At 40.0% G+C, this 15,270-nt stretch overlaps 2 protein-coding genes across 4 annotated transcripts; both read left to right on the forward strand.

The window, feature by feature from the left end:
* Positions 1 to 485: 485 nt before the first annotated feature.
* On the forward strand, positions 486 to 6,136 carry LOC308315108 (acidic mammalian chitinase-like; the record flags this gene model as incomplete). The annotated part of the gene is made up of 8 exons (XM_080762944.1): positions 486 to 539; positions 1,672 to 1,889; positions 3,492 to 3,551; positions 3,683 to 3,814; positions 4,592 to 4,709; positions 4,879 to 5,061; positions 5,805 to 5,940; positions 6,036 to 6,136. The coding sequence occupies 8 exons, from the start codon at positions 486 to 488 to the stop codon at positions 6,134 to 6,136; spliced, it is 1,002 nt and encodes a 333-aa protein (XP_080619070.1).
* A 1,861-nt stretch (positions 6,137 to 7,997) lies between these two features.
* LOC308315580 (caspase recruitment domain-containing protein 19-like) lies at positions 7,998 to 14,245 on the forward strand. Of its 3 annotated transcripts, none has more exons than XM_080763631.1 (7): positions 7,998 to 8,164; positions 8,198 to 8,267; positions 9,370 to 9,515; positions 10,401 to 10,557; positions 11,072 to 11,140; positions 13,086 to 13,151; positions 13,306 to 14,245. In XM_080763631.1, exons 2-7 carry the CDS (start codon positions 8,261 to 8,263, stop codon positions 13,446 to 13,448), a joined length of 588 nt encoding a protein of 195 aa, XP_080619757.1. In that variant the 5' UTR covers positions 7,998 to 8,164; positions 8,198 to 8,260; the 3' UTR covers positions 13,449 to 14,245. The 3 variants fall into 3 exon arrangements, with proteins under 3 accessions (XP_080619757.1, XP_080619758.1, XP_080619759.1); XM_080763632.1 differs by having other exon boundaries at positions 13,333 to 14,245; XM_080763633.1 differs by lacking the exon at positions 13,086 to 13,151 and having other exon boundaries at positions 13,333 to 14,245.
* Positions 14,246 to 15,270: the final 1,025 nt, after the last annotated feature.

Consider the following 15,270-nt stretch of genomic DNA (forward strand, 5'->3'; position numbering starts at 1 on the left):
AATTGACCCCAACCTCACACCTGATCTATCTACGCCTTTCTCCACCACCATACAGCTGGTTGGGGTGGGGTCTGGCAGACAGCGCAGCATGCAAGTGTGGCGAGCCTGAGCAGACTGCCGACCACATCATTTCCACCTGTCCTCTCTACAGACCTCCTTCAGAGGCTGGCCTCTTCCACGTGGGGCCAGAGACAATGGCGTGGCTTTGTGACACTGAGCTGGACATATGACGACGATACACGAAAGAAGAAGGTATGACAATTGTTCTAATTATATCACTAACTATCTATTTTTTCTAGACTTCAATCATATCAATTGGTATTGTATTTTTCTGTTATGTTTCATGGCTCACTAGTAGTCAGTCACTACTACAGGCTAATACAAAACATAGCACTGGAATATCTTGTCTTGGATTTGACCTTGCTGGAATGCAGTCATTGACCCTGCCTCTATATCCTCTATCTGCCTCTTTATAAACCACAGAGATGATGCCAGTTGTCTCAGAAGGCCCGGAGGACCAGTCCTTCACTAAGAAACAGGTACGTCACGACTCCTTTTATTTATTAGCACATAACATATTTTTCATGCTGTTGTTATCAAATTATTGGCAATATGATGTTAAACATAAATCAGAATTATCCATTTGTTTGTGTCAAAAATAGAAATTTGACAAAAATGTCCATGGCAAGTAGATAAGAAAGCATGGTAATGGCTCTTGTAATAGTTATCATGTAGCCTACTGCACTAAAAAAATAAATGGTTATAATGAAACCTCAAAAGGATTAATCATACTCCTTTCATTATTTCAGTTCAGACCACTATCAAAAGAAGCACCCGGTGTAATAAAAAAACATGGCTCGATTAACCATCGTTGCTGGTAGGTGGAATTAGCGGAAATCTCACTGATCATTGTTAATCAAATTAAATCTAATATCCCTTTAACAGTCTGAGTATGGTGCAGTTACTAAAACAGATTTTCTCCTTTTAGGACTAAGCCTTTTAATCTGTCTTCAAGTGGGTATGTGTCCATTCATTCAATCCATTTAATTTAATTTAATAATCTCATTAGAGAAGTCTTGAAGCTTAAATGCAGAGTTCTTCAGACAGGACAGGATAGGCTATGTTGTTATGATATAGGATTGACAATAATTTGCTCGACCAGTTAACCCATTTAGGCCTGACATCGAAATAAAAAAAAGTCATCTGAAAGAATATATATTCAAAGATTTGTGCCGCATTTTCACGATTTAAAATAAATAGCAGACCTACAAGCTCGAGCTATATGAGCTTGTAGATCTGCTATTTTTCAATAGCTAAAGTATAACATAATGCTTAGTTAAAACACCAAAGGGGGTTCCCGCCCATTCACTCATCTGCATAAGCATATTGATACACTTGATGCCATGGCCATCGTTCAATGCTTTTATCACGACACAGTATCCCAGGACATATATGCCATGATATGAAATCCATCTGTTGTTTTCTTTTCTCTATTATCGGCCTTGCTTGTACTTTCTCTGCCAGGACAAATCATAACAATGTGTACAATGTGTAATGTTACTAATGTATGAACCATTTTAGAATGCAGCAATATAAGAATAGGGTACAAAATTAATAATGAATCAATAAGCAAGAGGAAATACATTGCATTTCTGTTATACTTATGTTTAGTTTTTTGTTTTAAAAGTGTCACCCAGAAAACCACTGCTGTGTTACTTCACCAACTGGGCCCAGTATAGACCTGGCGCTGGCAGATACCTGCCTGCTAACATTGACCCCCACCTGTGTACACACCTGATCTACGCCTTTGTAACCATCAACCAAACCAACCAGCTGGCCACTTTTACGTGGGATAATCTCTTCAAGGACTTCAATGGAATCAAACGTCGGTGAGTTGTTCTCTACATGCTAGCAGATTTGAATTAGAAGTATGACAATGTTACAATGAGACAAATAGATGTACAGTAGTCAGACAACATTACTAATTGAAACCTTCCTATCTTGTTTGTGGTATTTGTTGAACAAATGAGAAATGACCCAAAGAAAATTCTTGAGTAAAGTTAAAATGTTACATTTCCTTCGAGATTATGTTTTGTGTGTCTGTCTGTCTGCGTGTGTGTGGACTGCGTGTGTGTGTGTGTGTGTGTGTGTGTGTGTGTGTGTGTGTGTGTGTGTGTGTGTGTGTGTGTGTGTGTGCGTGCGTGCGTGCGTGCGTGCGTGCGTGCGCGCGCGCGCGTGTGTGTGAATCTGTTGTGTGTGTGAAATGTGAATCTATGCATACGCACAGCCGCAGACTAGAGCTAATATAGGAAACTGTTGTACCGATCAGCATCAAACTTTGCATGCACACTGCCAGTAGGCCAAGGAAGGCACTCTAGTAGTAGTAACCCATATTTTTTAAATCGGCCTCATGCTGACATTATACCCGCACGCTTTACATGTGAATCAATGGCTTTGTTGAGTCAGAGAACATGTAATGCCTCCATAGTGAAAATCTGCAGACATATCTCCTGACCCATGTTTATTACATCACATCTGTGTGGGTGCAAACCGACTATTATTAAACCGACGATCATTTATATCTGTTCTCCTACAAGCTCACAGGCTGCAGATCGGCTATTTTCGGAGAAGAGATTTATAGACATCATGTGCAAATATAAAATAGCTGTGATACCATGGTGAAATAAACCATGCACTTCATGAACAAATGCACAAACAAGTCCTCGGTTAAGTCCCCCAAAACGTTGTCTCCATGTGGCAGAATTAAGGGCAGATCGGCTAAGTACTTAAGCGGATAACGCAGAATACATCCTCGTGTAGACAGCACCTAAGTGTCAGAAAGGGTTTTGATATACCTTTGCCTGTAACTGGCATCCAAAATGAACGGGAGGAGCCTATATCATAAAAGCATGGTATACAACTTGGATCTGTGTTTACATAACAGGAACAGGCCTTGTATGTCTAGTCTCCTCAGTGGCTGACTGTGCAGCAAAAGATGATCTGCTAGGCCCTAGCAGATCATAACAGCTAGGGGTTAATGGTCAAATACAATGTTATTCTCACAATAACATCACATAGAAGACTCATTAGTTAACTTGTAATCACAAGATATTCATTCTACAATCGATCTCCCAGGGGTCTAAGCGCATTTGTAACCGCGTGTTACCAGCCGATACCGACAATAAGCCACTCCCGAGTCCCAACATACTTCTTTAATATTACGCACTCAACCCCAAATATTGGTATCACAAATTGGCATCAGTTGCTTTGAGGTGCCCACTGCCTGTATAGAGCGCCAGTTGTACAAATGCTATTTCCAACCGCAGCTTCCTCAGATCCTGACGGTTGCAACACACAGACAGAGATATGTGCTCTGCAGCATGCCACTTTATAGTTCACCCCACCCCCTCCCAAACAAAAGTTTAAATGTATTTAATTTGGGGGAAATAATAAATTCATATATTCATAATTGTCTACTTTGTACTTTGCAGCAACCCTGAGCTGAAAACTCTGCTTGCTGTTGAAGGGTGGGATTTAAGATCTTCTACACAGTGAGTTCAAATACTTCAGCACTATATGAATATTCATAAGGGTGTTGTTGGATAATACAATTCATCTAGCTGTGAAGCAAGAAAATCATTAACAGTTGAAGTGTTTGTTCTGTTGTTTTATGCCTCTGTAGATTTGGCATAATGGTTGAATCCAATTCCACCCGCCAGGTATTCATCACGTCGGCCATTGATTTCTTGAGACAGCATGATTTTGATGGGCTAGACTTGGACTGGGAGTTTCCTGGGGAAGAGGACAAGGAGGGGTTCACCCTGCTCTGCAAGGTCTGCTAGAGCACTGGTTCCCAAACAGTGGGTCAGGACCCATTTGTGGGTCTCAGACACATTTGTATACATCCCTTTATCTGTAGTTTCCTAATTTTGTTTTTGATTATTGTTATTTCAAAACATTTTGAAAAAACATTCGCAGAAAAGCAAAACTTTTCATGAATTGAAAATTATTCAATATTTATTTTTAGTAATTTCATGCCGAAATCAAAGAGAATCAAAGAATGTCAATATATTTGTAAACAAATGTTTAAGTAGTGAAAATCGCCACATATTACATTACATTACACTTACACCTGTAGTACCTGTAGTACACCAATTATCAGACCCAATGTACCCGTCTGTCTGTCAGCGTATGTTTTATACCCATAGAGAGTTCTGTGTCTATCTGTCTGTCTGTCTGTCTGCCTGCCTGTGTCCTTGTATGCCCATCTCTGTTTCTCGATGTGTCTGTCTGCCTGTGTCCCTTCGTGTCCTAAAGAATTGCATAATTTATAGGCGGTTTATCACACATTTTCTATTTGGATGTAGGAATTGCATGCTGCCTTTGAGAAGGAAGGAGTCCAAACCGCAAGACCAAGACTGCTGCTCTCAGCTGCAGTTGCTGCTGAGAAGGAATACATTGACAGTGGTTATGATATTTTTAACATTTCTATGTGAGTTCATGTTGTGACAAGGTATTTTCTAATAAGCTCTTCATTCCAAATGCAACATGTATTTTGTCATCCATAACTCTGTGTCATTGTATATAACAGGTACCTTGACTTTATTAATGTCATGACTTATAACTTCCATGGACCATGGGAGCCATTCACTGGCCACTTCAGTCCTCTGTACGACAGTTCTTCAGAAAAGAACAATACTAAAAATGTGGTGAGTAAAAATCTCAGAACTCAAAAATACTTTCTTTCCAGTATGCAGAACAAATAATCATGTGCAGAACAGTACTTGACACAAAGTATATGTTTAGATTGTTAACCTCAATGGGGTTTTTACACCTTACCTACATGGCAAATTATTGTGTATCTAAATTCCTCCTCAGGACTTTGCTATGAAATACTGGAAAGAACAAGGAGCTCCTGCTGAAAAACTCATGCTTGGTTTTGCTACATATGGAATCACATTTAACACATCTTCAGCAGATGCTTGTGTCGGGTCACCAGCTACCAGTCCTGGCTCTGCTGGATACTATACAGAAGAAGCTGGATTCTTGTCTTATTTTGAGGTTCGTGAATATTGAATTTCTATAAGGGTAGCAACAAAGTGTCCATTTTGATCTTAGAATCATAAGATATAGTCAATATATAATACTAATACTAAAATAATACTGAACTCATAGCCTATTACTAGTAATACTCACTGCAGTTAATATTGATGAAAATATTGAATGAAGAGAGAGGTATTACACTGCATTGTCTTGTCACATCTTTTGGATCTAAGATTTTCATTCTTCCAACAGATATGTATCAACTTCCGACGATCCAATTTACACTGGATTGACAAGCAAATGGTGCCTTTTGCAACCAAAGACAACGAATGGGTGGGATTTGAAAACAGAAGAAGTTTTACAAACAAGGTAACATACAGCAAAAACAATTATGATGCAAACTACACATTCTCAAACAAGACATCAATATTTTGTCATTATCAGAAGTAATTTATTTTTGTAATTATTAAATGATTTATTCTTTCTGAGATAATAAATGTATTACTTGACATTACGTCTTCTGTCTCTTACTGTTTTCATCAAAGACTGAAGTTGTAAATCGCAATAATTCAACAAAAGCTAAGCTTGATAAAATAACTAAATGTACCTAAAACCTATAATATCATGAGTTGATAGCAGTGATGATACTAGCTACATACTGAATTTAATTATAATTCAGTCAAAAATGATTAAAAGTGTGTGGTTTTTATGTGCAGCATTAGATATAAAATGTATTGTTGTGTTCAATTACTATTGTACAGGTGAAGTACCTGAAGGACAACCATTTTGGGGGAGCCTCTGTATGGAGTATTGACCTGGATGACTTTTTTGGAGAAATGTGCGGACAGGACAAGAAGTACCCTCTCATCAACCATCTGCGTTATCTTTTGGATTCAGGTAAACACAATAAAAACATAATTGAATCACCACACAACAATAAGACTTCACAGGAAAATCCCTTTTCTACTTTTAACATATTATTTGTTTGTCAGATTCCCCTGTCCACCTGTCTGCAGCCGCCACCACCACCACTACTGCTGCAGTTGCTGCGGCCACCACCACTGTTGCACTTGACAGTAGCAGCCTTCTGTAGGGATGCCTGATGGCCTCTATATAAATGAGGAAGACTCCAACTCCTTGCCTCATGTACAAAATAAATCACTCAATTGGCTGCAGCCTAAATCAAGACGGCAACTACACTGGTTTCTCTTCATTTATAAATGCATTTATTTTATGTGCCCAGCTTACTTGAAGCAGTACCTGACTCAGTCTACCTCATCCTATCCACTAAGACATCTACAATACCCTTACTCCCCAAAATCTCCAATGTGGTTGGGCGGAGGTCTTTCTGCTACAAAGCCCCATTCGATTGGACAACCTGCCCCTATCTCTTAGATCCATCTCATCATTTAGTAGCTTCGATCAGGACCTCCTTACATTCACATCTAGACTCAACTTGTCTGTGCTTCTAACCTGACTGTAACCAAGTATGACACTGAAATATTTGCACTGTGACTGTATCTCCATTGTGTATTATGTGGTGGTGTAGGTGGAAGAGGGTGAGCAAACTATTTGTGTATACATGTATTTGTATTTCTGTTTGTATCTGTGTACTGCATGTTTGATGAAAATTAGATGCTACATCTCATCAATAAAAATCTGAAATCCTTCTATCAATGCTCCAACGGAATTACCTACCTCCAGAAATGCTGGCACTAAACTTGTTTTTTGCGACAGTTGCAAATGCTGTGAGTGGTCTTAATTAAATATGTCCAAGACCAAGGTGGTTATAGGTTATAGTAGCCTGGCGCAGCCACACTTCACCTGCCTCTATTGCATATATGCATGCGTATCGCAACGTGAGGCTAAGGTTATAGGTGTTTGCTCTGTCTCCTGTGTGACGTGACATGAGATGTAAATAGTTTCTCATTTGCTGTTTGCGATGTGTGCTTGGAGTAAGTAAGTAATAAATGGATAGATCATAATAGAAACCAATTGTGGCGTTGTAACTTAAAGTAATGCTGTGTAACCTTTTCAATGGAAACGGTTCAGAAATCTTGTGGTCTGGCCCTTGATACTGCGGTAGAGGTCGCCTGTAGAAACACAGTAGCCTAAGTAAGAAATAGCCAGCACTCTGAAATCCTTCTGGTACTTTTACTTCATATTAAGTCTTCTTCAGAGTGTGGTTGTGTAGCAGCTTGAACAGATGTGACTGGGGTGGTGGTGAACATCCTTGATGATATAGTGAGCTTTTAAATGTTTGTTTTTTTGGCTTTCGCCATATATATTTTTTATGGAGGGACAGACAGTAGGCTGGCAGGTAATGGGAAGAGAGATAGGGGGAAGACATGCAATGAAGGCCGTCGGGATCGGGGGTCAAACCTGCGGCACACTGCCAGACTGGATTGCCAGCCAAGGTGCCTGGACCACTAAGCCATGGCCCAGGCCGATATAGTGAGCTTTGACCACATATCACTTCTCATACGATTCCTGGGGAGATGAAGCTCACCTCCCATTATGTGCCCATTATGCGCACGGCCATCTGCACCACCCTCTGAATATACTATACTTCTCTTTCTGCTATTGTGTGAATGTGTGAATGTTCTGGTTTTAGCACCCTCTCTCTGTCACCATTGGCAGAGAGAAAGAAAGACAGCTAAACATTAAAACAACAATAATATGTGATTTATAAATTGAAGCTAGCTGTTACTGCATGAGGTCAACAATTCACTTGAAGTTGAATATAACTTCTAAATGAAGCAGTGACATTGGATGGGAGTAGAACCTATCCTATGAATAGAACGTGTGTGCGTGCGTGTGTGTGTGTGTGTGTGTGTGTGTGTGTGTGTGTGTGTGTGTGTGTGTGTGTGTGTGTGTGTGTGTGTGTGTGTGTGTGTGTGTGTGTGTGTGTAAGTCACTGAGCGAGTGAGTGAGTGGTGAGAGTATGGCATGGTGAGAGAATGAAAATAATGCCTTGATGTAAGTGCGACTCATGTCACGGATAGACGTAGCCTATACGTACCGCAGGGTGGCGTCAGAGGCTAACAGGTCGTGCCATTAGGAAGAGCTGGACGTTCTACTGAATCTATCTACTACTCCATGGCTCCATCTACTCCATAGAGTCTAACTCATAGAGTTATTATACTCTATGCCGGTCTAACTCTACCCGGCGGGGAAGGCAGGCTGCCTGAGGCGATCGATTAAAAAGTTGATCGGCATGACAGGTTGGTGTGTTGACACTTTACGGCACTCTGTAAGTCCACTCTCTGAGTAGAAGTAGCCCAGAGTGACTCCAGTAGTATTCATATATTTTTAGACAGTCACCATGGCATGATTTGAGGCAGCTATATTGTTGAAACAAAACAGAATTCACTCACTTTCACTCACTTGTTTAATCTTAGATTTTTACTGTCATGTCATTTGAGCTTCAAACTCAGAGTTTGGTTTTGGGCATTACCTCAATAGCAGTGTCACATTTCACAGCGAGTCGATTTCCCCTCTCCAACTATAAATAAATCGGGAGAAATTTGGTAACTCGTCAGAACCATTAGTAACAGACTTCAGAGAACGCACATTCCCTTGTTGTTCTCAGTGCCGCCAGAAGATAGCGCCAGTTATCCGTTTTAAATGGTGCATTTATATCCAAGCCGCTTTACATAGATTGATGATTGATTGGTTTGATTAAGTATTTATTAACATTTTGCAGAATGGTTACATTTCACATGAAAGCACAACTCAATTCAAAGACTGTTACTGTCAATGACACACTGATAAAGCATTACGCTTGTTTACAAGAGGGTCCAAATCTGTGGTCCATATTATCAGTGACACATATCTGACACAAACTGAGCTTCCCCACAAACAGCTAGTATATCCACTTAAACACTATACACGTTTTCTACAAGGACTTTAGATGAACTTGATACTGTTAAAATGTATTTCCATAATCTGTTCTGTATTTACTTAGTGTCGTGTCCCTTTTTATACCTCATTTCCTTTGAGAATGGTGAGAAAGCACTGCTCTTTGTTGACGTGATAACCGCAATGCAATATTGCATACTAAAATGATTGGAGTTTGGAGAATTCCCCTGCCTGGTAACGCTATGAACTGTGCAGTTACTCTCTTATCCAAAGTCTGAATAGATGTGGACTTTCGCAAAGTGTGCATAAAGGCCCTCACTGACTTACCGATTTCAAGCAGGACAGCCCTCAAGCCCTAGGCTAGAGGACTTTACGTGAATAAAGTGCACCAAGTTAGTGAACCATTGGAATTGGGCCCTTAATTCTGTCCTCACTTACCTCATAGTTTCGGTTTTCCCTGGACAGACTTGGATGGCTATCAAGAGCGGCTCCAGCGGGACTCTGAGTTCCTGTGCTCGGACCAGCGGATGGACACTGACCTGGTGGACAGACTGGTCCTGCAGCTGAACAGAATCCATCCTCAGATCCTCAGTGACAAAGAAGCCCACAGGGTGATTCATTTAACACATGGCTGCTCAAATTGCTGACAAATGGGATGGCTCCAACAAACATCCTTAACCAGATGAACCGTTTTGATTGATTGTTATTGACAGTTTGCAGAATTCGTACAGTTCAAGGAAAGTACAAAATCTTCTAGACCTGTTCATATAAGGGTCCTCCATTTCCCTCCCTAGGCCTCTCTATTCTGGGAGTCGGGACAAAGTTATTTTGGTATAGAGGGGGAAAAGGATAGGGGGCCTATAGACCCCTATGCTTTTTTTTTAATTAAGATATATTTTTGGGGCTTTTTTGCCTTTATTGATAGATTAACAGTAGGCTGACAGGAAAGGGGGAGAGAGATGGGAGATGACACGCAGCAAAGGTCATCGGGACCAGGACTCGAACCCGCGACACGCTGTCAGGCTGAATTACCAGCCTAGGTGCCTGGGCCGCTCGGCCGGCCTAGGCCCCCTATGCTTTTTTAACATACAGTAGGGATTGTTTTAGGAATAAAGTTAGTTATACCCAACTTACCTATATATAAAATGTTGTGTTGTCATGTCACACAGATTTGAGCTTATTTTCTTTATTTACATAAAACCCAATGCAAAAAGCAGTTGAGATAACTTCTGGGTTGGACGTGATCCATGTTGCATTCTTAAAAAATATTCTCTATCACACGATGGTGTCGCTCATCGAAAAACAGATCTTTTCGCATGTCATGCGAAAAAAAAGATGTAAAGAAATTGTTAATATAGCCGATGTAAAAGTACTGCATCACGTAATTTCGCGATGTCTTGTGAGCTTGTGCATCGGTATTATTATAATTGTTTTACATTTAGAAAGTACAAAATGAAATATATTTATTTGTGTCCTATTTCACCCCCTACATACAGTTCAGGAACCTGATCATGGCCACTGAGATGCGATTGTCTGAGCTGCTAAGTCACCTGCAGAGGGAGGGTGACGAGGCATGTCAGGAATTCTACAGAGGTCTTCACATCCATGCTGAAGATGTTTACTGTAGCCTGCCCTCTAGAATCACACTCAGAGGTACAATGCTGTTTAGAGTAGGGGTTCGAAAACACTGACAAGTAGATGTGAAGGTATAGGCTTCACTCACAGGTCCCGGGACCGCACAGATATCCAGGGTTCAGTGTGTTTTGGGTTTGTTTGTTTGTTTGTTTTTTGGTCAGTTAGTTGTGCAAATATCCCCAAAACACAATCTTTTGGGTTTCTTTGGGGCTGACAAATATTTCTCCTTCTATTCGACTACAAATAGGCTCCTGTGTCATATTACTAGAGTAGTGTCACCAGGTTTCTGCATCTGTTTAAAAACTTTATCCAGTCTATCCAATGTAAACAATCCTACGGCACATTCTGCGAATCACACTATACATCTCTTCTCTACAGTTTCCCATACTAGCACAATAACAGCCCATACATTTATAAATCAGCCTTAATCGTATCTAAGATCCCTGGACATATAGTTCATCCGGTATGTTGGATATTGCACAAGTTACATTATGTGTTTCTTACTAACTAACATTTATCTTCCAACTCCTAGAGATGGCCGACCCAAAAAGGACGAAGACTGTGGCAGTCCACCGACAGAGATATGTGCTTAACAATAACGGTATATCTGCTCTATTTCCCATATTTCTTCTTACTGTACCATCTTGTTTCATCTCAAATGAGGAAGTAAAGTTATACTAGTGATATAATCAGGCCTTAAGGTAATAGCCAAGAAAAAAATACATAACCAAATAAATAATGTGTATGAATGACAACACAAAAACAAAACATATATAATTCTAAGGTATGGATGTGTAATCATAATGTGCTGTCTGCAGTTGTAAGTGTGTGTGTGTGTGTGTGTGTGTGTGTGTGTGTGTGTGTGTGTGTGTGTGTGTGTGTGTGTGTGTGTGTGTGTGTGTGTGTGTGTGTGTGTGTGTGTGTGTGAGAGAGAGAGAGAGAGTGTGCGTGCGTGCATGCTCGCATGTTCGCGTGGGTGGGAGGTGGAACCTCTGTACCCCTCTCTGATCTTATCTGCAGCCTCAAATAAGCCTCTTTAAGCCGAAGCAAGCTTTGTTCCTCACTAAACGTATTTGTCTGCTGAACCTTTTAACCCCAAAACGTCCCCTCTGCAGGCCCCATTGCGCTGCACCGCACTACCATTCATGGTCCAATTACATTCAGTGCTGTGGTTTTGTGGGTCAATTGAGCTCACGTGTGGCTCCCTTCCAAATCATCTGCCTCTGTCCCACATTCCTTTAAACAGTCAGTGGTACTGTACGTTAGTCTAATGTACGTTAGTCTACTGTACGTTAGTCTCGCCTGGCAACGCTATTGGAGCTCTCCTCCCGCCGATACATGTGGTGACCAGCGGCGGACAAAGTCAATCCATTGTGGTATTCAAAGTAAAGGTACTTATAGTTACTGCCGACCACTGCTGACGACATCTAAATTGAATAGGACCGTCTTTGCATAGGTTCTACCATGCAATTCTTTAAAACTCGGAACTGTTTCGACCCTGTTTTATTACCTTCATTGAATGTCAGATGTCTCCAGACGTATAAGCGGAGATCTCCGGTCGTCTGGCTACATGAGCCTAGTGGTACATCTACTAGGTTAGTTAGTTAGTTAGTTTATTTATCTCAGTCATTTACAGTACAGTACATTTCAGAATGAGGGTTACAGAATTACAGTTTGATTGAAAAGGTTTGGGCTGAAGCCGAAGCTTATTATGCCCACCTTATTAATGATTCAAATAATAGAAGGGAAAAAAAGAACAGAAAAAAACAAAAACAGGAACAATAGCAATGGGAAAAACTGATTCTCTATAGTGCTGTGCTTCTTTTATACCAATGATGAACAGAAAATACATATTTAGCTTATATGCCTTATAGTAGTTACGCCCACATACATTTAGCTTTTTTAAAGCGTGCTTTTATATTTGAAGTGCAGGTTGCTTCAAATATAGTGTATATTTTTATTATTGTTTACTTTTACTGCATATGTGTTTGTATATTTGTGTTTGAAGTGGTTGTAATTTATATTATTTATATATTATTTTATTTATATAAATAAAATAATAGGTCAAAGGTTAATGTCAGTCAGGGAACTGGGTCATTCGTCGTTCCTTGGCGCTAATGAGGCATTTGCTCCCAAATCACGAGACTTGCACAAAGAAAAGAGAAGCCGCTCATTCTGTGCGTGCTACTGTGCTGTTGCACTTGTTCTGGGCCAGTGGTTCTCCAACATTTTCATGTCAAGGACCTCCAAATTGATTTATATGCCTGCATGCCCCCACCTGAAAATACTTTGTGCCATGGACCCCATACAAGATTTGTGTTGTTAAAATATTTCAGAATGTTCAAAAGCTTTCCATTCTTTTCACGCATTTCTTTGAAAAAACATCACAATGTCACGGATGTACACTGTTAAAGTGGTCAAGCTGATTTTTGAGCTATGCTAACCACTCCAACATGTGGCCTTGTGTGTAGGTCCCACAGACACATTTTGTTCATTTAGCTTGCATTGTGCAAAAGTATAATTTACTTCTCTCTCCGTCATTGTAGGACCTATGTTCTTTCTGAGCTGTTTCAGCTTTGCTGCTGGCCTTGCTATGCTCTATTATTATGGAGGTGAGTCATACGAAATGGTGCAAAACAGGGGTGAAAGAATTCCAGAATATCAATCGATGTTGACGCACTAAGGGATCGAAGTATTCAAATGAATGTGACTATATGGATATCCCTCTTCCTGTGCTGTTGTTGATTCATTTCTCTTTGCAACTAGATGTTTCCCTGGCTTCTGCGTTCACAGATGATAAGACATTGTTGAGAGCTACAGGTCCATTTATTCACTGTTCTGCAACAGGACTGAAGTGGAGTAAAAGACGTAATGATGTCTGTGCTGAGGACAGATGCAAGAGAAAATGAGGGCCTAAATGAGAAGGCAAATTAACCAAACCCCTTTGGGGAAAACAGGCCTCAAAATATGGCAAACACCTATACTACCAAACACCTATACCTATATAAGAGTGCAATCTTACGGAACTATACATATGAATTAATGCTACTTTGATTGTTTATCGTTTTCCAGCCAGAAGACAAAACATGATTAACTTGACACACATTCATAATGTTGTCTTTGCAAGTGTGTCAGAATGTCATGGCTGTTATATAAAGAGATATAACAGTCCGCTAACTCATTGCTTGAGTGTATAATGCTTGACTGGATCAATTATATGTAAACTGTTGATCATTAAGAGAGGAATGAACAATATTGATATAGCAAGCATACAGTTTTTATAAGTGCTTTGAATTCAACCTGAATTAAGTATCCACCTTATCCTTTGACTAATTTTATTGACATGTCTCAACCAGCTCACCATTAGCAGCTTGCAGTAAATCTATTGAATATGGTAAATTGCACTTAACCTATCTTCAAATATCGATCACACTTTAAGTGTTTCATAAACCACTTCATTCACCAGGCAGTGTTACCTGTTAACTTAATAAACTAAGTGACCGCCTGATGTCATGTCATGTCATGTCTTATTGTTCTCAACATTATTTTGTCCAAAGAAAGGTTAATGCAATTTAATACTTTAAGAAATAAAGTACCGGTATAACAAGTTTAAACAAGTTATCAAGTTAAAGAAATCTAATGATTATTCACCCATGCCACATACAGTGAAATGGAAAATATGATAAAAAAGGGACCCTCAGGGTTTCTTATATTGGTCTTAACTTATCTTGAGGGACAGGTCTGTAACTCTGGAAGAGAACCAAATGGCACTAGAGAGGGCACTGGTCCTCCAATAAACCACAACATGAAACAAGCATGATGGAACATGGGTTGTTATGCCAATGCCAGCTATGCTGATAGCAATCAGGTGCATCAGAATAGAATATATATACCCTAATTCATTAATGATGACAATCAAAAAGACTGAATGAGAAAGACTAGCTTAAATAAAAGCTATAGAGCACAAATAATGCTAAAAGACAACAGGTAAAACAATCTGCTGCTTTTCCAGGCTTTATTTGACAGCCCCATAAAATAAAGCTCAGTTATGCAGAGAGGGGCTATTTCACTTCAAGGTGTGTGCGACGTGTTCGTGCATGAGCGTGTGATGGATGGTGGTCCAGAAACGGAATCGGATGCTGAGTTGAAGATGGACCTCCCAGTAACATAACATCACACAAATGTAAGCAGCCCGCTGACTGCTCTCAGGAAGGTTTAACTTGATGCAGAGCCACCAAAATCTAAAATTGCTGTACATCTTTATTAGAGGTGGTTTAATGTCCTATCAGTTACTTTACTTTACTTATGGATCCATTTGGTTCCATTTGTACACTCTTTGAGTTAAATTAAAACGTGTAAGAATGGATACGTGTGTGCAACTGTGCATGCATTCATTTGCAGTGTTGCCTTCACTGCCACCCTGTGGTAAGATTTATGTACAACTCTTTGACACTACATTTTTGTACTGTGTAAATAAACTAGTAGTACTCTTATTAGTTATTAGTCTGTGGTATTTCCAGCCAACGTTGCATATTCTAACGTTTGCCCTTAAAATCTGTTGTATGGGTCATAAATTCATCCAACAACAATAGACGTAAGGTTTTCCTTCCCTTGGGCTAAATCTGGAGGGAGTCTTAAGAGGGTCAAATAAAGATGGATGGGCCATGAATGAGTCAGCAGAATTTCCTCTTTCACCCTCTTTTCAGCCTCCTCTGCTCTTTTCTCTTCTCC

The sequence above is a fragment of the Protomyctophum bolini genome (assembly GCF_963924005.1).
Source record: "Protomyctophum bolini genome assembly, chromosome: 5".
Classification (NCBI taxonomy): domain Eukaryota; kingdom Metazoa; phylum Chordata; class Actinopteri; order Myctophiformes; family Myctophidae; genus Protomyctophum; species Protomyctophum bolini.